The sequence below is a fragment of the Poeciliopsis prolifica genome, unplaced genomic scaffold, assembly GCF_027474105.1.
Source record: "Poeciliopsis prolifica strain line A6 unplaced genomic scaffold, Auburn_PproV2 SCAFFOLD013, whole genome shotgun sequence".
Taxonomy (NCBI): domain Eukaryota; kingdom Metazoa; phylum Chordata; class Actinopteri; order Cyprinodontiformes; family Poeciliidae; genus Poeciliopsis; species Poeciliopsis prolifica.
In genome coordinates, this window is record NW_026562388.1 from 1296396 (window position 1) to 1319297 (window position 22902).

The 22902-nt window shown below is 37.9% G+C and overlaps 2 protein-coding genes and 1 long non-coding RNA gene across 4 annotated transcripts; 2 read left to right on the forward strand and 1 right to left on the reverse strand.

Moving 5' to 3' along the window:
* Positions 1 to 1023: 1023 nt before the first annotated feature.
* Positions 1024 to 4125, reverse strand: LOC129365287 (uncharacterized). The gene is made up of 3 exons (XR_008606507.1): positions 4025 to 4125; positions 1717 to 1845; positions 1024 to 1543 (listed from the first exon to the last, which is right to left on the reverse strand). It is a non-coding gene; the product is annotated as an uncharacterized LOC129365287 (long non-coding RNA).
* Positions 3322 to 14254, forward strand: lgmn (legumain). Its single transcript, XM_055038409.1, has 14 exons — positions 3322 to 3411; positions 3674 to 3837; positions 4044 to 4141; positions 6587 to 6668; positions 6792 to 6874; positions 7013 to 7088; positions 7879 to 7941; positions 8019 to 8085; positions 9308 to 9426; positions 10148 to 10237; positions 10316 to 10525; positions 10613 to 10783; positions 13167 to 13234; positions 13442 to 14254. The coding sequence occupies exons 2-14, from the start codon at positions 3694 to 3696 to the stop codon at positions 13482 to 13484; spliced, it is 1314 nt and encodes a 437-aa protein (XP_054894384.1). The 5' UTR covers positions 3322 to 3411; positions 3674 to 3693; the 3' UTR covers positions 13485 to 14254.
* Positions 14255 to 15792: 1538 nt separating this feature from the next.
* Positions 15793 to 22708, forward strand: chp1 (calcineurin-like EF-hand protein 1). 2 transcript variants are annotated; one of them, XM_055038411.1, is made up of 8 exons: positions 15793 to 16001; positions 16089 to 16163; positions 16360 to 16432; positions 17712 to 17792; positions 18762 to 18889; positions 19021 to 19082; positions 20583 to 20705; positions 21588 to 22708. In XM_055038411.1, exons 2-8 carry the CDS (start codon positions 16097 to 16099, stop codon positions 21639 to 21641), a joined length of 588 nt encoding a protein of 195 aa, XP_054894386.1. In that variant the 5' UTR covers positions 15793 to 16001; positions 16089 to 16096; the 3' UTR covers positions 21642 to 22708. The 2 variants fall into 2 exon arrangements, with proteins under 2 accessions (XP_054894386.1, XP_054894385.1); XM_055038410.1 differs by having other exon boundaries at positions 15793 to 16163.
* The last annotated feature ends 194 nt before the right edge of the window (positions 22709 to 22902 follow it).

Sequence of the window (22902 nt, forward strand, 5' to 3'; positions counted from 1 at the left end):
TGTTGTCATTTATCTGGATCTTATTTAATCTGATCCAACACCGAGCAGCGTGTGATATCAAAATAAAACCTGGGGGATGAAAGGGGATGAATGTTCAACTCAGATATGAGCACTTATGAACACCACCGGTTCAGGATTTTTTGTAAAAATTATAAAATGACTTTGTATTTCTTTACTGCATAAAATTTTGTTTTAATTTGACAAACTGCAGTAAATAGTTACAATAAAAAATAAATCTTCAAACTAATACAAGAGCTAAGTTTCGACAAGGCAGTTTACTTTTTTTTTTTTTTTAAGAAACTCTTAAATTAATTATCAGAATGTAAAAGGAATAGATTATAGGTAGAATTTAGGGTTTGTACCCCATGGGATTATGGCAACATTAAAGTTTCTTCCCCCAATCATTTAATCAAAGTTTACTGATTGAGGTTCTCCATGTAAACCATGTGTCTTCTACAGTAGATTTTCTTTTTCCTTGCATATTTCCGTATTTTACACACAATCTATAAACTCAGTTCAGTAAAGAATGGAGAAGATAAAAACTGTTCTGAAAGAGTTGAATTTAACACTGTGTCCGAGTCGATTTGGTCCCTATCAGATTTGGTGTCAATTTAACTCTTTCAATAGTGTTGTTACATTTTCAGAGTTCAATTTAAGTAGAGTAAAAATTTAACACTGACTAACACAGTGCAGTGTTAATAAAACTTAACACTCCTAGACAAATAACTGATAAGAGTAAATATGATTCTAATCAGAGTTAATAAGTTACTCCATAATAGTGAAAAAGCAACTTTGATTCTCATGCTTTTTAACACTGCATTGAGTTATTGAGTGTATACTGTAGGCTCATGTAACTCCTATAAGTGTTAAACTGGCACACTACTGTGTTTATAATTTGCTCTTTAGCTGTGAAAAAACAACTCTGCACACATAATTATGAAGTGCTATTTTTATAGTTTTGTAGAGTTAAATGTACAACTGAATAAAATCACACTACCACAGAAATGCATTAAACTTATTTATGGAATTAAAGCACATTTTTAAGGTAGACTGTTGACCTTTGGTTGTGTCACAGTAACATGGTGTACAATCCATTGTTGACGGCTCAAAGTTGACAGATTACATTTAAGGCAAAGAGTTTTTCCATCCAAGTAAATATTAATTAACTACTCGTATAGACCAAACAAGTGCATTTGTGCAACTTAACTCTGTCCAACAAATAAAACACATTAAGCCAAACAGATTTGTTCCAAGTACTACTGAAGCAACCTAGCCCGAATTTCTGCGCACGAGGACCTTCTTACACTTTTTCTACGTCTATATTGTACACAGTGCTCGATATGTTGTGGCAAACACGTAATGTGCCTCAAACAGTTCGTCAAAAGCACCAAGAGAGGAGGTTGACCCGAAAGCAATGGCATTTTTTTTTATCAAGGATGGTGAAGAACTGGTGGGCTACTTTCTTCCTCCGTCTTACAGCTGGGAGATAGGGCTGTGTTCTCATCGCGATGGCATCAAGATGTTCTTGCATGTTGGTTCCTGTCTGTGCGGGGGAAAAAAAGAAAAGAACACAATACAAATACAATTCCATAGCTGCAAAAAACAGTTTTCATATGGAAAAACAGCATTTAACTGTGTGATATCACCCTAAAACAAATTCTCCCAGTGAAACAACCTTGAGTATGACATAAAATAAAATTTGCAACAAATACAAACCTTCTTGAAGACCACAAGATGCTTCTCTGCTTGCGAGGCAGACACTTTCCCTGGTCTCTTACAACCCAAGGCACAGGGGGGGACTCAGGTGTAGCAGCAGCAAAATCGATGAGAGTTCACTGTCTCAACCTGTGATTAGAAAAATTTGACACTGAATTGACCATCCAAATCTAGTCATAATGCAATTTAAATTATTTGTACATCACTAAGTGAAGCTCACACAATAATTGAATCCTACATAATGTAGAAAGGCATCCTTACTCATGTCATCATCCACTTCAGTGCCATCCTCAGGAGTATCAGCTGCCAGAAATTCTTCAAGGTCACATATGTAATCTGTATTTGATCATGTGCAATTGTATGCTGATGACACGGTTATCTTTATTGTAGCAAAACAATCCTGAAGAGGCAGCAATAACTTGTTCCTTGTTCTTTACATGCACAGAAAATGAATTGAACTCGTGCTAAATTTAGGGAATTTTATTTATTTATTTTTAACACCATACATACTGTCCTTCTGGATGATGAAGAGCTGAAACTATAAAGTCCTGTCCTTTAAGACTCATATTGAGACCACAGCTATAAAAGCATAATCTCAAAAATTGATCCAGATATGGTGATTATAACTGCTGTAAAGAACTAGAATTAACATGTTACATTTTCCAAACATTTTACAATGTTTTAATCACCTTAGGGCCACCTGTAATAAACAAATACCTTAAAAACTGTCCTGAAATATCGCACACAATTTATTGAACAAAACTGGCAACCAGTGCGGATTGTAATATCCCTTTTTAATAAATGGTTTTCTACGGATTGATCTGCCTCTAACTTTCATATGCAGATCAAGCCCTGGTGCTTTTAAGAGCCAGTTGAAAGTGTGATTCACCAGTCTTGTGATCGCGACTCATGTGACGTTCTGGGCTTCACCTGTGCTACAAAGGTGAACCGTCTTGGTGTTACTTCCACATTCCATGACTGAGGCTGCATTTTATGCATTAAGAAACAACCCCCATTTGCTTCAGAATAGAGAAATGGCAAAACCATCTGTGTTGGGCTCCACAGAAACCGTGGTGCATTACAATCAAGGATTCACACCTATAATCCAAGCAAGTCTCTCTGTTGGGAAACACCCAGAGATGGTGACACCCTGCTGCTATATCATCTGCTGACCACCACATACAAAAGGAAGCCCAGAATTCACTGCAAGTCAGAGCAGACTTCTTTGACTCTGTACTTCTGTTCTCACCTCGCAAGGTTTTAATACATTTCTTTTTTTCTTCTCATCCAAACTCTTGTTAAAGTATTTTTTCCACAACAGTGACACTACATTCATCCGATCCTGCAGTCAAGTCTTCTTTTTTATTTATTTGCAGTATCTTATTTCTAACACCTGATATCACTGAAGCAGTGTTTTCTCTTATGCTTACATCCCACCAGGACTGTGATCCTATTTGATTACGGAGGTACTGTGTGCCCTAGTTTTTTTGGTTTCATTGAAAAACATGCTGCATGTTTGTGCCTGAGTTTGTTTGAATCACATGATCTTTTACAGTCAAGGCCCGCCCACCCCGCGCTCTGATTGGCTGATACGTCTTTCCCGACGTCGCTTATAAACCTGCGTTGCCAGGCGTTTCGGGATGTAACGTCTGCCTGACGCTCCTCTTCGGAACCGTCTGAACCGAAACATTAAAGGTAATGAAACAGCTGCACGTTTTCTTTCTGTCATAAATGTTGTATTGTTTTGTGACGTTGGAGAGTGAGAAATATCTGGTTTTTATTTAAAAAATAAAAAACAGTTGGCTACTTTGTGTTTCTCGAGGCTTCGCGAGCTTCCCAGAATGGATGCGTCACGTGACCCCAGGCATCACGTGCCTCTCCCCTGTGGTGGTTATTCACGTTATTGTGGCTAAAATTCCCTAAAAGTTCCGTTTTACTCCGTTTCTGACCCTCGCAGGGCTCCAGAGTTGGGGGACAATGCGTCAGTACGTGCTGCTCGCGCTGCTCGGCCTCAGCGTCGCGCTGGCTCGCGGGTATCCCGCTCCGGAGGAGCCCGACTCCGGGAAGCACTGGGTGGTCATCGTGGCAGGCTCCAACGGCTGGTACAACTACAGGCACCAGGTAAGACAGGGACAAACGCGGGGCTGTGGGAATGACTCGTTTTTTTTTTTTTTTAACCCGCCCCAGTAACTCGCCCTCGCTCCAGGTAACAGACACATTGAACTTTAGATGAGCTTCCTTCCACGTCGCTTTGTGCTTTCCCAGCTTCCCATCGACGGCGTCAATGTGCTTGTTGACCCGCATGTACCTGTGTTTTCCTCGCGCAGGCCGACGCCTGCCATGCCTACCAGATTGTCCACAGGAATGGCATCCCGGATGAGCAGATTGTGGTCATGATGTACGATGACTTGGCACAAAATGAGGAGTGAGTTTGCTTTTTTTTTTTTTTTTTACTGTTTCTGTACTTCTCCTTTCTTCTAAAGGGTTTAGAAATTGTATGCATATTACTCATTTCTTAATAAGTTATAACTACAAATGAAATTACAGGAGGGATTAATAGTTTGCATTGGTGGTTCTCAAGCTGTGGTGCATGTACCACAGACGGTACTTAGGATGGCTGCAGTTGCACTCAGGAGAAATATTATTATTATTATTATTATATGCAATGCAACAAATTAGCCAGACTGTAGTGAAAGAAACAGATTCCAGCAGCTACGTATGTCATGTTCAGATTAATTTTGAAATTGGAACTTGAATATGACTTCACCATGTTACAGTTCTATGTCTGCAAAGAGGTGGGACTTCAACGATATGTGCCAATAACATATCAGTTTCTCCACATTTTTGCATAGAGCCGGGTGTGTGTGCGCGTGCGTGTTTGTGCGTGCGTGCGTGTGTGTCTGTGTGTGTGTGTGTGTGTGTGTGTAAAGGATTAAAAGAAATACAAATGATCACAAGTGCAAATAAAAAGTTTCATTTTTATGACATGTTAGGTTTTTCCCAGTCAGAATCCCAACTTCCATGGTCTTTTTAGTAAATATTTCCAACTTCAAACTTGGAAAGTTTTAACTTTCAAGTCCAAAATGCAGCGTGTAATTACACAGCTTTCCTCAATTAATCATGTAGTGATTTATGTCTTTTCCTGAATTTCTATAGAACCTCATTAAATACGCTTAATGTTAATAATATATCACTATATATTTAACTCAAAAAGTAATCATAAGCAGCTTTTTAAGCAATATCGCATGTTGTGTTGACGAGTTATGACATATAAGTATAATATGCCTTCTTTAATCTGATTGTAAATTTAATTAAAAAACGTATAATCTGACAGTATCACGTTATTAATACAAAGATTTCAAACTAAAGTGCATAAAATGATCTTCAACAAAATATTGATCTTCACAGTTGTTACTTGTACAATAATGTTATTATTAATAGATAGACATTCTCTATATTATATAAGGATTTTAAAATTAAACAACTTTTTCCCCAGCTGCTCTTTATAGACTAGCACAATCATAAGCAGCTGATTTATTTATATTTATTTCATCATCTGCTTAAGAGATATTTCTGTTTGAATGTTTCTAGCTGTAGTTTTAAATCAGATTTCTCTTAGTTATTTCCAAACATTCAAAATAACAGTGTAGTCTATCAATGTGCCGCAAATAAAGGAGGAGTAAGAAGACGGGCTTGTCACACAGATGAACAGTCCTAGCAGATTATTAAGATGCTTCACATTGTTGGAGCCGTGTTCTGGTAAATCTTGGTTCTTTTGAAATTCAACACTGGTATAACAGGCCATTGAGAGATGCACAGAAAATCTGCCAGTGAGTTTGTTTTCAAAAATAAAACTGCTAAGCTCGTGTTGATTTGGTGATAAACGTAGCACAATAGACTCTTTTTGTCGGAGTCAGAGAAAGTCTTTGGGACTTTTGGAGAAAACAGTGGAAATATTTATGCTGTATTTTTTATATTTTTTGCTGTATGGGGACATTCTTGTCACATCTTTAAACCACAGTGAAACAAACAAAAAACAAAAAAAAGTCCAGCTTCCCCGTCGCCGTGTCACGCCAGCCTTCTGTTGTTAATCATGAAGAGGCTCGGGTAAAGTCACGAGGAAACACTGGTGGTGCTTCCTTATCAGTTGGTTTGACCCGATGTCAAGTGAAAGAGGCGCAGCCATTGATTTGACGAGACGAGTATTTGACACAGCAGTTTCAGGATAGAGATTTCATTAAATAAACAACTTTAAACCCAACAAGGACTATGATTTTCAACAAATTTGCTCGTTTGGTTAAAAAAAGTTTTTCTCCAATCATATATCTAATTGTTACACAGTTATTCTGTAAATAATTTCTCTTTTATCAGTGGTGTTGTTGCCATCAACGAATCAAATGTTTTACTACATGATAACTCACTTTTTTTATTATAATATCAACAAAAAGTCATTCTTTGAGCAATATGGTTTGTTAAATTATTTGAGCAGGATAGGGGATTAAACACAGTCTATAATGGACTTTTAAATACAATTAATAGTGGCTTGTGCTCTAATGTGACTTTATTACAGAGATCTGGGTCAGTGGTTAATGAATAACGAGCACAGCCAACACAGGTTCTCTTATATAGTACATACAGAGCAGGTGGATTTGTTTTATCCAAGTAATGACGCCATTTCTGGGATGGAGACGATGATCTGCAGCTCGACATCATGTGATTGGTGAAAATAAAATTTGTGAAGTCCTCACCGGCTCGTCACCTGACACGTGACTCGTTATCATTCGTCTGTTTCCTCGTGAACTCTTCAAAACCCTTTGTCAGCTCTCTGCACTTCCTTTTTTCTGAAGTGGAACCATTTTGTCTTTTCCAGAAACCCCACCCGTGGAATATTAATCAACAAGCCCAATGGCACTGACGTGTACAAGGGAGTGCCTAAAGACTACGTCGGGGATGTGAGTCGCTCGGGACCAGCTTAAGTGGAAAAACTGTAAATGGCAGCTATGAATTAAAAATGAACTTTATGTGTGTGTGTCTGTGTGTTTTTGTTTTCTTTTGTTTTTTTTGGTTGTTGGCAGGATGTGACCCCAGAAAACTTCTTGGCCGTTCTGAAGGGAGATGCCTCGGCAGTCAAAGGTGGTTCTGGAAAGGTGTTGAAGAGGCAAGTGGGAAACAAGAGGAAGAAAAACACATTTTTTTCAGAGGCAACACCAGCACACCTGGTTCATCTGGTTTATTCAGTGTTTTTTTTTTTTTTTAAGTAACATTAATTACTTTCTTTTTGTTTTCTCTTTGGCAGCGGCCCCAAGGATCATGTGTTTGTGTACTTCACTGACCACGGAGCACCTGGAATTTTGGCTTTTCCCAATGATGATGTGAGGATTCCTGTCTCTGTTTTCTTAAGATTTAAACTGCAGATTAAAACTTTCTGCTCATATCAGTTCATCATATTACAAGACAAGAAGCTATAAGAATGACCTTCCTGAGCCAATACTATTATTATTGGTATGTGACGTCACATAGCTTTTGCTCATATGAACAAGGATTTAAACAAAGACAAAAGAATTGTGAATCTGACATTTATTGACAAACTTATATTTGTATGAAGCACAGCTAGCAAGATAGAAACAATTTTTGTTTGTGTGTTCCAGAGAAAGCAGATCTGAACTCTGAAAAACATGAAAAAAAGACATCTAAAACATTTGCAGTGCTTTATTCACCCTTCCTGTTAAAGTTTCGCTCATACTCCCCAACTGAACTTGCCTTTGAAAATGGTTTCCTTTTACATAGCTTGTTACGTCTTTGAGCTTTTTCTACAGTGAACCTTTTTAGACATTATCTAATTATGCTGACATCTGCTACTTCTTGTTAACTAGTTTGGCTTTGCAACTTTAAGATTCAGAGTTGATCTGCAACTCAAATAACAGGGTACAAAACTGTCACAAACAAAACTGCTGAGTCTGAAGTTTGTCCCAACAAAAAAACAAAACAAAACAAAAAACCCTGTCACCCTTCGCTTTGTCTCCCATGTTCTGTAACGTTGGAGATCAACACACAGATTCCCCAGTCAGTGCCCGCTGTCTTGGTTACGTAACGTCTGTCAGTCTGCAGCAGACACTGCATCTATTCATCCTGCATTCAGTTAAAAATCCTCTTGTTTTTCAGCTCCACGTTGAAGATCTCCAAAAGACCATTCAGTACATGCATCAGAACAAGATGTACAAGAAGGTGAGCTTCTGGACTCGCGATCAGAGACGTTCCGGTCAGAGGGGGATGCAGAATACTGACACGTTCTTCCTCCGCAGATGGTGTTTTATATCGAAGCGTGCGAGTCCGGGTCGATGATGAAGAAACTGCCTGATAACATTGATGGTAAGCTAAACTTCCAGTGACTTAAAGCCACTGATCCAAGTCACAGACTGAGTCAGAGTCATGTGGTTTGTTTCTTCGTACTGTTTTCTCATCGTTTGTTCCGTCTAGACTGGACTGTGATCCTCTTTTAGCCTTCTGGTCCTTTTTCGATGCTTGTCTAAACTCTGTGATGTCAGCACTACGGCTTGTGGCCATTTCTGAGCATCATGTGATAAACAGAACCTGCTCAAAGTACAAAAAGACTGTCATCAATATTTCTCTCCTAGAAATCTTCACTTGGTCATGACTTCTTTTTATTCTTTACTTTTCAGATAGAAACTTTCTTCCATATTTAGCAACCAGAATGACATCAACTTTATTTGTTGGCATTTATTTGCATGACTAGCAGCAACATGAGAATGCACTTTCTCAGGTTATTCAACAGATTAGTGTGGCAGTGTATTAAAGTAATAAAAGCAACGCTAATGAAAACATGAGATAAGCAAATTGTTGCATTTTGCCAGCTGTAGAAGGAAAATTGAGTATTGGTGTGCTGGTTCTCCTTTTTACCTGACAGTATCAGTGTAAATAGTTAATGAAGAGAGTGTAAGGGCTACCTGCTCCTTCAGAGGCTGTGAAAATGATCCTGGACACAGAATATGGTTTAGGACTGGGTCAGAACCAGCCAAGGCACTCTGAGATTGTTTTAGGTGTTACAGTTTTAAACTACTGTTCACATTATTTAAATTTCCTTTAATAGAAATTTTTAGACCAATGATTGTTTTTCTTCTGGTTCTCTAGAGCATTCAGAGATTCCATGTTGCCACTTCCCTGCATGCTGCTGCCCACTGCCACTCAGCTGGCTAAAACAGGATATTTTTTCTCAAACTGAGAGAAAAGATTGATGTTTGAAAATATTTCAGACTGACATTTCATGGAAACTAAAAAGAGCACAACCCCTTAATTATTATTTATTTTATTTTTTTTTTTACAATTTAGGTGACACAAGATTAGCAATAAGTGTGATTAATTTGCTAAAATCTGTCAGCGCAACATGCAGGTGGCAAAAAAACCCAATAAGTTGACAGTTTAATTTGTTGTTATTTGAAACATTAACGTTAGCAAAATACAAATTACTGAAGTATTTTGGCTAGTGGTGTCTGTCGAACCGCAGATGAAGTAGCAGTGTAACCTGAAGTCACCTGTGTTTTTTGTTTTGCTTTTTTTTTGTGTGTTATTTTAGTGTACGCCACCACTGCAGCCAACGATCACGAGTCTTCATACGCCTGTTACTATGACGAGAGCCGGGGAACCTACCTGGGCGACTGGTACAGTGTTAACTGGATGGAGGACTCAGATGCGGTATGTAACGTTAGCGTTCTGGCAAGCAGCCGTTCTTTAAATGTGTTTTTATCGGTTACTACAATCAACTAAATGTTTTTACATTCATAAGTTTTCGACTAGTGTTTGAGTTCAACATGATGAAACGTCTTGATTACGTTTTAGGAAGTGGGGAACCTTATGTGAACTGTCATTTCTGTAACCAGCTGCTGCTCTGAGATATTTTTAAGATGTCAAAAAAGATGTTCTTTCTGAGGAAGCTTCTTAAAATATAGAATGCTTAAGAAACTTGTGTATTTTCTTAAAAATATTTTTTTAAATTAATTTACATTTTTAAGAAATGCACAAAAGTCTGGATTCAGATTTTTACACACACCATATAAAAAGACAACACCTTGCAAGTAAGTGGTTTCAACTGTACGGGTTAGGAAAACATACATTCTCAGCTCCAAACACCTGTTGTCAGATGAGCAGGAAAAGGAAGCGGTTAATGTTCGTAAAAGCAGCTGCAGAAAGTTGTTTTTGAAAAGAAGAATTAGATCTGACACAAAAGAGATATACTGTTGGGGGGGGAAAAACCCCATAATACACTTCATCGTTGACATTTACTGTAAATCGGAACGGATGTGGTCATTTATCTCAAACAAAATTCTAGGAGAAAACATGAAGTGTTGCTTTTAAAGTGTAGGTTCATTTGAGGAAATATTCATATTTATATTGCGGTGTGATGTTGGGTTTCCAGGAGGACCTGAGTAAGGAAACTTTACTGAAGCAGTTCAAAATTGTGAGGACCGAAACCAACACCAGCCACGTGCAGCAGTTCGGCAACAAGGTGAGAGACGGGAAACTTCACAGTAGTGTTTATAGTTTATTCTTGGTGTTTTATTATTTCTTTTTTGTCTGTCTGCAGACTTTGGCCCACATGAAGGTTGTCCAGTTTCAGGGGAGCCCAAAAACATACAGGCCACCTGCTCCTCAGTTGACCAACCCACCAATCACAGCGAAGGACCTGACCCCCAGCCCCGACGTCCCCCTGGCCATCCTGAAGAGGAAGCTCATGTCCTCCAATGACATCAGAGCAGCGCGGGCCCTGCTGGCGGAGATCAGCTCCCACCTCAAGGTAAAGGAGAAATCCCCCGCCACCCCTTGGGGGGGCGCTCCCAAACTTTGGACGCTCCAAACTGATGGTTTGTTTGCGTGCATTCAGGTCAAGGAGACTTTGGCTGAGACCATGCGCCACATCGTGGAGAAGGTGACCGGCAGCATGCTGAAGACAGAGGAGGTTCTGAACGACCGAGCCGATCTCTCCCAGCATGGCTGCTACAAGGCCGCGGTCAACCACTACAAACACAGCTGCTTCAACTGGCACAAGCCTGAGGTAAGAGACAACGCTTCCAGTCACTGAATGTGGCTGGACGGCGTGTGGCTGAGAAATTTATCACCCTATATGTGATTCATATCAGTTGATATTGACAATTTGGTTTTAAACGTATGAAATACTGCCAGATGTTTCCTGTTTTGTTCACCATGCTGTGTTTTTTACTTTTAAGCACTTTTGAGGCGCAGTGGTGAAACCTAAAACTGCTGATGTGCAAGTTACTCAATAGGTTGTTGGTAGTGGGGGCAATATGGACTTATAGTTTCATCACAATATTTCGTGTTATTAGTGTGACAACAATAAAAGTGGAGATACGTAATATTAACTACTTCTTATTTAAGTAAGTGTATGGCTGTGCCTGCACGGCATTTATAACCTCACAAGCACAAATAGTGCTCTTTCCATTTGGTAAAAAACAATATGATTTATGTCACTAAAGAGCACATAATGACTACATTTCCTCTTATTTTCAAATATATTAATATTTATTGATCAGTTTATTGATGAAATGGTGAATAAAATAGTAAAACTAACAATCTTTTCAATTTGTTTTGTTTTTTAACATAATTAATTAGAATTTATTGTGGCAAAAATAAATCAAAAGTAATGTCTTTTTTTTTTTTTTTTAAGTATCATGATAAACGATACAATAAACAGCCACCCTGGTTGCTAGGTAAACAAAGAGCGAGTGAGTTAGTTGATGCCACCGATCTGGTTTTAACCAGCCGTGAGAGGTTGAACAGCGAAAACATTTCCTCTGCCTACATCTCCCTGAAAGCTGTGCAGTCCCAGATCAGAGTTCGGTGAATATTCTATATATTGAATATTCTATGAGGCGTATTATCGGTTGCAATATATATTGTTATTGATTTATTGCCTGAACTCAGACCAGCATGAGCGTGACATGAGTTTGGTTCTGCTTCTGAAGAGGAATTGCATCTTTTCTGACAGATTGTTCATCAAAAATGTCACACACACCTGGCTTTAATCCAAAACTGTGCTTGGCTCGGCCTGATAGTAGGATAGGAGGACGGTTTGTAAGCTGTTGGACATTTAAAGTGGTATAACTAAAGGTTTTAAAAAGAAAATATTTGATGTACATGTTCTCCTTTTTAATAGATTTTCTGAGCATTTCTGAGTCTGCTCTGTAATATCTCCTGATTATCAACTTCCAGCAGCTCCACACAACTCTTCATTTTTAGTGAATGTAAAAAAATGTCAGACATTTGTACCCAAGTATGTTTGGAATGTGAAATATGTCGGGACAGCATCCAGCTGCAGCATACACCTGAGATATAAAAATGATTAGATATGTGAAGAAATTTATAACCAACTAAGCTGAAAACTAATAAATACAGGAAATAAAATCATATAATGCAAAAGTATTCTGTTCTGTACTCTTTCCATTATCAGATGATGAATTGAACAAATGAAGTTCAAAGCAGGGGATTGCACAGACTTTTATTAAATGGTGTCTGAACACAGGGCATCTGAATATAGAGGTAGTAAAACAATCAATTATAAAATGCAATTATACACCAGCTTATGTCACATAAAATTTTAGTAATTTATGTTTCAATTTATGGTTGTAAAGTTACAGACTGTGTATTAGCAGAAATATTAGCAGAAAAGCATGATTTATTTAAAGAAATAAAATATATTGCAGTATGTTTTACTTCTAGTTTTGCAGAATGTTAACGACCTGAAAAAATAAACTTTACATATTACATTCACATCCCGGGTGTCCAAAGTGTGGACACCCACAACAGCTGCAGTTCAAGAATGAGCTGGTGGTAGATGCAAATTGAGTTGTTTTTTTATTTTTAATGAGATCAAAAATGATTACAGACAAATTAAAATATCACATTAGAAGAATTTGTTTACAACAAAAGTGTTCAATACTCAAGTTTTGTGTACTTTTCAATAAAGAAATGACTTAAATCTGGTTTTAAATGCTCAGAATTGACAAAAAGAAGTTCCTTTATTTTCAGTCGAGACATTGAAAAATTCAGAGTGGATCACTTTCTTTTAATGAAGCAAAAACCCTTTTTGCACTTTGAATCTGTAATAATAACACTTACTTTTCCAACATAAAAAGATTATGTGTTTTTGTAGGTAAAAAAAAAAATTGACAGTATTTTGGAAATTTTCAGTCCACATGTGACAAAAAATGTGGATGCCTGTGATTTACATATTCTTTTTGAGTCAGTGAATTCCCCACGCTGCCTTTCATTCAGCTGTAAGGCCTGAATCAGAAAATGTTCTGGAACTTCCTGACATTTTGGTTACCAGAATATGGCTGCTTATTTACATGTTGGATTAAAACGGAGTCTCTGGGAACATCTCTGACGTGTGACGTCCTTTTTTTAAATTCTTTTTATAGTTTGAATATGCGCTGAGGCATCTGTATGCTCTGGTGAACCTGTGTGAAAAGGGATACCCTGCTGACAGGTAACGTTCACTTCCCTGTTTCTAAACCACTTTTTTTACTCCGCATTTGTCACTTTTAAACCTGAAGTGTTATTTTTAATGTGAAAAGGACTCAGCTTTGTTTTTGTTTTTTTTGTTGCCAAGTATTTAATTAACATTAGTGAAACAAATCGATCTCCTTGTGTGGTGCAGTCGCTGGAAATTTTGTGTTGTTTTCTTGTTTCCCAGCATCCTCATGGCCATGGACTCTGTGTGTGGCTTCAGCAAGTAAAAACCACTAAAACCATTTTTGGCCTCAAACTGGTTCTCGACGGAGCTCAGAAACTTCATTTTGCACTGCTGAGGAATCAATCCGATAAGGAGTTGACGTTATTGTTTCATGAACACACTATTGCACGTTTTTACCATGCTGTTTGATTTTACCTAGAATTTTTACGCTTTATGATGATGTTGCACTATCACTGTGAACTTTGTCGATGATGGATTACTGCTTCTGCCTGTTTTTTTTTTTTTTTTCTTTTATGAATGTAGGACAATTATAACACTGGGATTCCTCTGAGCTTCATCTGTTGGATCAAGTGTCTTACTTTGATGTTTGATTGAGATGTAAAGGATGAACCCTAAGCCATGAAAGCTGCTGGAGTCTCAAGATACTTTATTGTACTTCAGCGATTTTGAAATTAAAATGTGACAAACCAAAATTGGTAGTGCTTTTTTAAAAGTTATTTTACCTTTTAGGTGAACCCAAACACGTATAAACCTAAAAATAGCATCAGTATGTGTTAAAAATCATCAATTTCATTAAATCTGCCTGAAATGCATAGTAGGAATGAGAGAAATATCTTAAACATGCTTACTTCTCAGAATCGCATTATTAAATTATGAACACCTCAAATGAATCAAATGTTAAATGGTTAGTAGTCTTATGAAATGCCCTTTTTTCTTTTCTTGTCATGTCACTCTCCCAGCAGGGAAGGATCGTCAGCAGTCACTCATACAGGAAACATTAAACTGTTTCAGTGAATAAAAATAAGACTGGAATTTTTTGACAAGTGGATCAAACTTGCATGTTACGTCAGCGCAAGAGTAAACCAGGCTCAGGTGGTTTACGATTCTGTAGATTTTGCTTCAATTTCAAAGAGCAGACAGATTGAACATATATTAAATACTGCATAAAACTTAAAACTGTAAAGAGAAACAAGGGAACAATGTCTAAAAATGCTGAAGAACATTAGTCTTCAGTAAATAAAAAAAATATTCTAGGAGTTTTTAAGTGAAACTCAGTTGCTGTACATTTGACATTTTGAAAAGGAATTAAAATTGTTGAGTCCCTGTTAAATTAAATTATGTTACACTTTCAGACACTTGCTAATGTTTTGGTATCTCTGGAAGAATAGTCTTGGAAACCATTAAATAAATCAATATTTTCTAGAAGTTTTACAATTTCACATTGACAATTTTGTAAAAATGTATATATTTTAAAGTCCATACATTTTCTACAGTTTCTTTTATATATAGAAATATGTAATTGAGAGCCCAGATATCCACATATCCAGGCAGATTATCTTATTTTCAGTTAATTTATTAATACTTTCGGATCACTATCCTGTTCATAGACCTGGTACTGACCCATTTTCCTGGTATTTCAAGAGTACATATTTAATCCAGATGATAGGATATGAGGACCTTCCATTCATCCATGCACAAAGCATCTATTGGGTGATATAGAAGACCTGTTAACTTTGTGAACAAAGATGACACTCTTCACTTCAGCTAAACCTAAAAAAGTGAAAGTAAGCCAAACTAAAATAAATGTGCAAATCTAAAGCCACCGATTGACCTAATAATCATTTGACTGTCAAGACATATGACAATAACCAATCAGCTAAAATCACATGATTAAGTTTCTTACATGACTGAGGTCAAAACTGCAAGTTGACTGATTGTCACAATGACAATAAATGACTTATCATCACAAGACTCATTCTCACACAAAAATCCAACATTCCTTCTCTTCTACATAATGTGTTTACGCTGGTGTGGTCTGCTTTGGGTTTCATTTTATCATAAATAATAATAACATTCAGCTTGACTTTTTAGGAGAATCTCTGCAGCACAGATTTATAGGCCGACCTTTGATTCGTGCACATCGTCAGGCCTCTGGGAATAAGCAACATAAACAATGAAAGTGCGACATCATGTGGCGAGATGTTTTTTTGCATACTCAAAACAATAATAACTGTTCCTAAAACAAGCTGCCCTGGTGGTTATTAATAGCAAAATGAGTCGCGTGTTCAGGCACTCGGATAGCCAGTGTTCTGTGGGTTTTTCTGACTTTCTGCAGCTGAAAACTGAGTTAAATAAATTCAGTAAAAATACAAGTTTTATTATTTTATTTGTTTTTTTTTATCTCTCATTCCCTACTCATTTATTTATTTATTATTATATTATATTATATTATATTATATTATATATTTTCTTTTATTTTTTTCATGCAGGCAAAATGCTAAGCTGCCTAAATGTAATGAGACGAGACGGACAGGTCCTGTCAGGGCATCAGGGCGGAGTCATGTTTACTCCCGCCCACCTCATTAGACAGGAAGCTAGCCGGACCGAAACTCGCCTCGACAACATGAAATCTGGACCGAGAGGAAGAAAGCTTTAACAGAAAGCAGGCCGCTGGTCGAGTTGTGCCAACAGAGAGGCAGCAAGCCACCGTCTGGGCGAAACTCCGCTTCTGACCTCTGCTTGAACGAACCGGGTCATTTTTGAAGTTCAGCCCGCAAAGGTTAGCTCGCTTGCTAACTTCCAGCCTCGACGTATCTCGGCTGGTTCTGTTGTGCAAGATAAGAGCTGCTGAAGTGGTTTTTTAAAGGTTTCGCCATGGGGTCCCGAGCGTCCACGTTACTCAGAGAAGAAGAAATAGAAGAAATCAAGAAGGAAACGGGCTGTAAGTAAAATAAAGGACTTGTGTAACCTCCAGCTGCTCACTGTGTATGTGAAGCTGGAGGTTTACTGCGCTGTTTTGTGGATTACCTGGGCGCTGTCAGTGTGGTGTAATTGTATTAAGTATTTATTTAGGAGGTGTGCGTGTGTTATATTCTGCTGTTCTGTCTCCCAACATCTTGAAATTGTTTGGTTTGCAGTCTCCCACAGCCAGATCACCCGCCTGTACAGCCGCTTCACCAGCCTGGATAAAGGAGAAAACGGCACGCTCAGGTAAGCAGCTGCACATAAACGCATCACCTGACATTTTCTGCAGGAGGCAACAGCTGGATGGGTTCACATCAGATATTAAAGTACCTGAGTGAAGTTGCCCCCCTACCTTTAAATCAGACAAAATTGGTGTCAAACGTTTGTGCAGCAAAAAATTTTGTTTGTGCTGCTATAATTCTAAAGATATTCAGAAAAATGGGGGGCTTGTTGACCTTTGACCTTAAATTTTTGCTGCACAAACGGAGTCGAGTTGATTGGCACCCATTTTGTTTGATTTGAAGACTGCGGCCGGCTGGTTGACCTTTAATGACCTCTAGAAAGTATCTTTATATCTTTAAAATGATAGCAGCACAAACGAAAATTTTTGCTGCCCAAATTTTGTCTGATTTGAAGAAGGTCGGGGGGCAACTTCACTCGGTTCTTACAGCTATTTTACATTTGGCAGTAAGTATCGATCATATTTTTCTGAATGAATCCGATTTCCTGTTTATATTTCAGATCTGTTTTAGGTTCTGTGTCAGATGTCAAAGTTTTGAATTAAGTGGGAGAGAAAAAAAATACAATATGATCCGCAAATTTCCAATACTTCCTGCTATAAAAAATCCATCAAAGTTCACGCTGTTTGTTGATGCGTTTTATAGAAAGAAATATGTGAAACTTGCTTGTTTGGATGCATTTTTGAGCCCCTGATTCTCCCAATCTCTGCATTATTGATTGTTTCAATCTTTTATTTTATACGTTTATCACTTTGCTGCTTATAAATGGAGAATATCTCCACATGGAGCAAAAGAAGTAGAGGATTAATCTTTGTGGAAGGTCAATAACAACTTCCGGGAGGCGACTTAACTGGTTCAAGTTTAAGGTGATAGGTGATGGAATATGAGATAATTATTGAGCAATAAAGACATTCGTGTGAACCGTGGTTTAACACGGCCCTTTGGTTTGGCAAGACAATCATTTGCAGGTCTGCCCTTCAAGGACAGTGAAATGTGTCTGCAATTTCGTGGAAGCGTGTCTCCTGAAAGACATTCTATTTACAGAAAACACGTCTCGGGTGCTGCTTGTCCTAGTTTATTGTCGCTTTTCCTAATCGTCCGAGAGTTGCCATAACAGTGACCTCTAGAGGTCTACATCCAGCCCCCACCTCTCTGAGAAATGGAGAGAGGGGGTGATTTTGATTTGAAAACTTGGTTAGTATATGTTTCTGCTAAGCTAAAATCTCCTTGTAGCGGACCGTTATGGGGTTGTCTTAGAAGTTAATCGTATTTTCTGATATCGGCAGTCGAGAAGATTTCCAGAGGATCCCTGAGTTGGCCATCAACCCTCTTGGGGACAGAATCATCAACGCCTTTTTTCCTGAAGGGTGAGTTTCTCTAACTCGCTGTTTTCTCAAAGTCTTTGAAGGGAGTTTTTTTTTTTTTGAGTTAATTTTTTTTTTTTTTTTTTTGAGTTAATTTTTTTTTTTTTTAAGTTGACAAGAAATTTGAAAATGTCACTTGATAGCTGTGTGTTATTTGAAGATTAATAAATGAACGCCAACTATAAAGTCTTTAAAAAATACTAACATTTTAAAAAGACTCAAATAAATAAGCAATGCTTAGCCTGGTGGGAGGACAAGTAAAGCCTGGTGGCCCGCCAGGCTGATGATACACTGGGGGAAAACCCTGAAAATGGGATATTAAAATGTTTTTTCCAGATTTGTTTTTAATTTATCTAAATATTTAATCCACCCAGCAGTTTAATTATTTATCTGTCCATTTTTCCATCCATTTGCCTCTCTGTCTGTCCATCCATCGATTCATCCATTTGTCCATCCTTTTGTTTTTCCCTCCATCCATTAATCTGCCAATTTGTTTGTTCCATTTTTCCATCCATTCATTAGTTTATCCTTCCGGATCCATCAGTTCATTTTTAAATTATTATTACCTCCTAAATTATTAAAAACGATGTAGAGACCTTTTTCTTTGTTTCTTTTCTACTTTTAAAACTAGCTTCATAAGTTGAGAGCGCTCCGTGAAATTAAAGGTCTTTGACCTAAAAATGTGTAGGAACATTTCCCATCCCTAGAATAAGCCTCATTTTTTTTATGTATATATTTATATCAGAGTAGAAGGCTGGAAAACCAGATGTTGTTTTGTCTATATCATTAAAATCCCTAAATGTCTCAGGAGTGGGCGTTTGGATTCCAGACGTGGCTTTTAATGGTTTCACATGGCTTCGATTTCCTCTCGGAGGTTTGGCACCGTTGGCTTTCGCTCAAGCTGGAGAAGTAGAAAAAGTCCGTACCGCAGGTGCCGGATCACCGCTGACTCTGAGGGTTTGTGTCTTCCAGGGAGGATCAGGTGAACTTCAAGGGCTTCATGCGCACCTTGGCGCACTTCAGACCCATCGAGGACAACGAGAAGAACAAGAACCCGCCCGCCGCGGAGCCGCTCAACAGCAGGACAAACAAGCTGCTCTGTGAGTGCACGCCGAGGTTGCGTTAGGGTGGAGCTGCTGACCATTATGGGGAACATTCACGGGGGTTTTGGTCAGTGGGTTACCATTTGCGTAACTTGTTTTGAAAAAAATTTTTTTGTTTTTTTTCCCAGTTGCTTTCCGTCTGTACGACCTGGACAGAGACGACAAGATCTCCAGGGACGAGCTGCTGCAGGTCAGTGAGTTGGTTTTCTCTGACTTCCTCTTCTTTCTTTTTTTTTTAACATTACAGAAATCAGTTAGATTTTGTTTCCAAACCTGTTTCCAGTAGAGAGACAAATAAATAGGGTTTAGGATTTGGGTGCTTGAAATCCTTGAAAATGCTTGAATTTCAGGTAAGTGAAAGCATTTTCCAAGGTTTGTAAAGCGCTTGATTTGTGTATAAAGTCCTTAAAAGTGCTTGAATATTCTATCTGCACAACTTTTTAATAAAGTTCAATCTGGCCTTTGAGAAAAAACCTGAAGTTGCTGAATGTTATTTACACTTAAAACCAGATGTATTCATTCACCTAATAAAAAAACAAACATTATTTTGTCTTAATGGCTGAAGTTATTTTAAGTTAGATACACCTAAATAATTTCTACTTGTTGAATGCCAGATAACATCTCAAGGATATATTTTTTAGAGATTTATTTCTTGTAACTTTCTTTGTACATTATGCTTAAGCCTTCATTTTGACCAGGGATTTGAGTTTCCTTTAGGTTTGTTGGGGTTGTCTCAGTGCATTAGTTATTACTTCTAGTGGCTCAATGGCTTATTGATCTGTGGAATTACAATAAAGGTCGTCTTACATTTTAAAACTAAAGTTACTGAAATTGAAGGATTTATTTATTTATTTTTTTGCTAAATTAGTGTTTTGTTCTTGGACCAGATCAAGTGTGTGGTGTAGAAGAGACATTTGAAAACATAAAATTGTTATATTTTAGCCTCTTTATCTCCTCACAAGGTTTTATTAATAACGGTCATAAATGATATCAGATAATAGTGAATTGAAACAGTCTTTTTTTTTTTGTTTATATTGATTTGATCTCCAATTTGCTTAATTTATTTTTTGATTTTTATTTATTTTGCTGTGTGAAAAGTGTGCCAACCCTGAATAAACCAACCCAAATCTGCGTGATGTCACTTGCTTTCCTACTAATCAGAGGAGAACCGGACTCAGTTGTGCAACTTCGGTTCCAAGGCGTTCTGCTCGATGAACCCAGTCAATGAAAAGACTTTGGCCTTGTGCTGATAGTGATGTGATGGCTCACCTTAGCCGCAGGCTCTTCATTGTCTCGTCTCGGAGCTTCCTGTGAGTTTTCTGTTGTCTCTCCGTGAAGCCGCTCCGGTTTTGGGTGACCTTGCTCGACCTGTGATTGGTGGGAAGCTGCTGGCTGAGTGCCTCAGACGCAGGGCTTGTTTGATGCAAAACAGTCCTGCTACCTGGCCTGTCTGATTCAGACTAAATATGTGACTCCAAATGCTGTTTGTGTCATTTTTCTCCCTGCTAAAAAACTGACTTTGATTCCTACGATCACTTGCCAAAGAGCTAAAATACCTCCAAGTGATCACGTGTCTGCAGTCTGTGTAGCGTTAAGTTTCTTTTGACCGCCGTAAACACTTATTTCATCTTCAGCGGTTGCTTTTCTTTGAAAACGCATTCAGCAACCGTGACGACGTCGCTTGTTTCAGGTCCTTCGGATGATGGTTGGCGTAAACATTTCGGACGACCAGCTCGGCAGCATTGCTGATCGGACCATCCAGGAAGCCGACACCAACGGAGACAGCTGTATTTCCTTTCAAGAATTTATGAAGGCGAGTTGCATTTCACCTTCTAGGCTTTGACTAGACCAGTGCGAGGTCACATTCAGCTCTGTTCTCAAATTGACCACCGATTTGGCTTTGTCTGTGTCAACTGAGTGACTGTAACTTGCTTGGGTCCTGCTTGTGCAAAACAGACCCACAGACCATACTGCCACTACCGTGCTTGGATGTGATTTTTCTGGGAAAACTGGAATTGAAATTAAGAATTTTCAATTCTTAATTTGCTGCAAGTTATAATTATTTTAGTAATTGATTAATCAATAATAGTGATTAATCAATAATAGATTGGGTTTAATTGATTAATTGGTTTTTAATCAATTAATTGTTTTTTAAAATCAATTGTTTTTTTAATTTACTAATTGATCTTTTAAAAGTGGATAAAAAATATTTGTAAATTCTGAGGAATAAATCCATTAAAAGATGGAAATAAACAAATAATTGAATCTTTTTTTAAATTGCCATTTTAAATGAGAAACTAAACATTTTATTGCTTAAAACGCAACAACATTGAATTCCTTTGAATTTGAATCTTGTGAAAAAATTTATCTTGAGGAGTTTTGCATAAAATATAGTAACAGACAAACGGGTTTTTATCTTTAAAGTGGAACCTGTGTATATAAGTTTCGCTTAATTGCTGCTCTGAATATGCTGTTGTTTTCACTAAATTGCCTGTTTTTTGAGTCTGTATACGGAAGCTAACGATTAATAAGAATTGTGAAAACAAAATCTTTGTTTTTATTTTATTATTTGAACTGTAGTGCTACAAATTGCTTGCAGCCTCACCTGTTCGCATCCCTGCAGCTGCCTGCAAAAAACTAAAACTTCATCGATAATTTCTCGTGTGCTAACGTGCAGTTTTGTCTATTTTCACAGGTTTTGGAAAAGGTGGACGTGGAACAGAAGATGAGCATCCGGTTTCTCCACTAAAGTTTTTTTCTATTTGTTTGTTTCCCTTCACACCTCCTGAGTAGAGCTCGGACTGGTCAGCTGTTGCCAGGGCATAGATTCATCCTGCTTCTCCGCAGCCCGTCTCGGGGCCACATCCAACGTAGGGCAGACGTCTCCGACGTTCTGCCGCTTGCACCGCTCCGTGAACAAAGGGGAACATTTTTTTTAAAAGTTGCGTGCCTTGAGTTGTTTTATGCAATGTCACGATGTACACCTTCCTTAATCGTCCGTCGGTATTTATTAGAGGGCCATAGTGGGTAACACTGCTGTTCTATGTGGTAAAGCTCTTCGCTGTCGCTATGAGTAAGTTTAAATCAAAGTTTATTCGTACTGATGATATCATGTGTAAATCGTGCGTCTTTGTAACGTGCTCGAGTGCAAAGTGTTAAATGTGTGATTGCATTTCATGGTCTTTTTTTTTTTTTTTTCCAACGCTGACAGGATTATATGACTCCTTCCCTCCGGCCAGTTTTGGAGCAAGCTGTAATTTATTATTCTATTCCCCGAGGCGAAGCGAGACCAGCCCCACTGATTGTTGATTAACTCACTGAAGTGCCATGACTAAACACTAATCACAAATCTGTAGCCTGGACTACGTCACTAAACTTAGTGTTTAAAACTAAAGTCTTGCGATTCTTTTTAAATGAAATCCTGTTAGGACTTGATCAAAGCCTAGGAATGAATGTTAGGATCTACAGTGGAGCAGATCACCTGACTCCACACGGATGTCATTTCATTCTTCTGTTACTTTCATCTGTTTCTATTGTGGCTAATGTAGGAAAAAAAAACAAAACACAAATGCTAATCATGTTTTCTAACTTATTTCTGTGTTTAGTGAAATAGGAGTACCAATATGAACCAGAGTTTAGTTGTTTGGTATGTCTTTGTTTCATCTCTGGATTTTTCTGTAACAGTGCAGGAAGAACAGCTCGACTACTTTTTATCAATAATTATGGGATCATAAGATATATATTATGTGATGTCTCTCTGTAGCTATGTAAGTGAATTATTGAACTTGATTTCAATAAAAAGTGCCATGCAATCTGTGTTGTTTTGTTGAGGTTTGCTACTTTATTAGCTGATAATACATGGGATTTGGGGAACCAATACATAGTAGCTGATATTTATAGCATGGAAGTATTTTAAGGAAACCTACCTGGACTTTTCTGTAAAGTCAATCGAATCAGTTTTGCTATTTTATCATGACTCTAACAACAGACTGTGTTGTTCCATCTCTCAA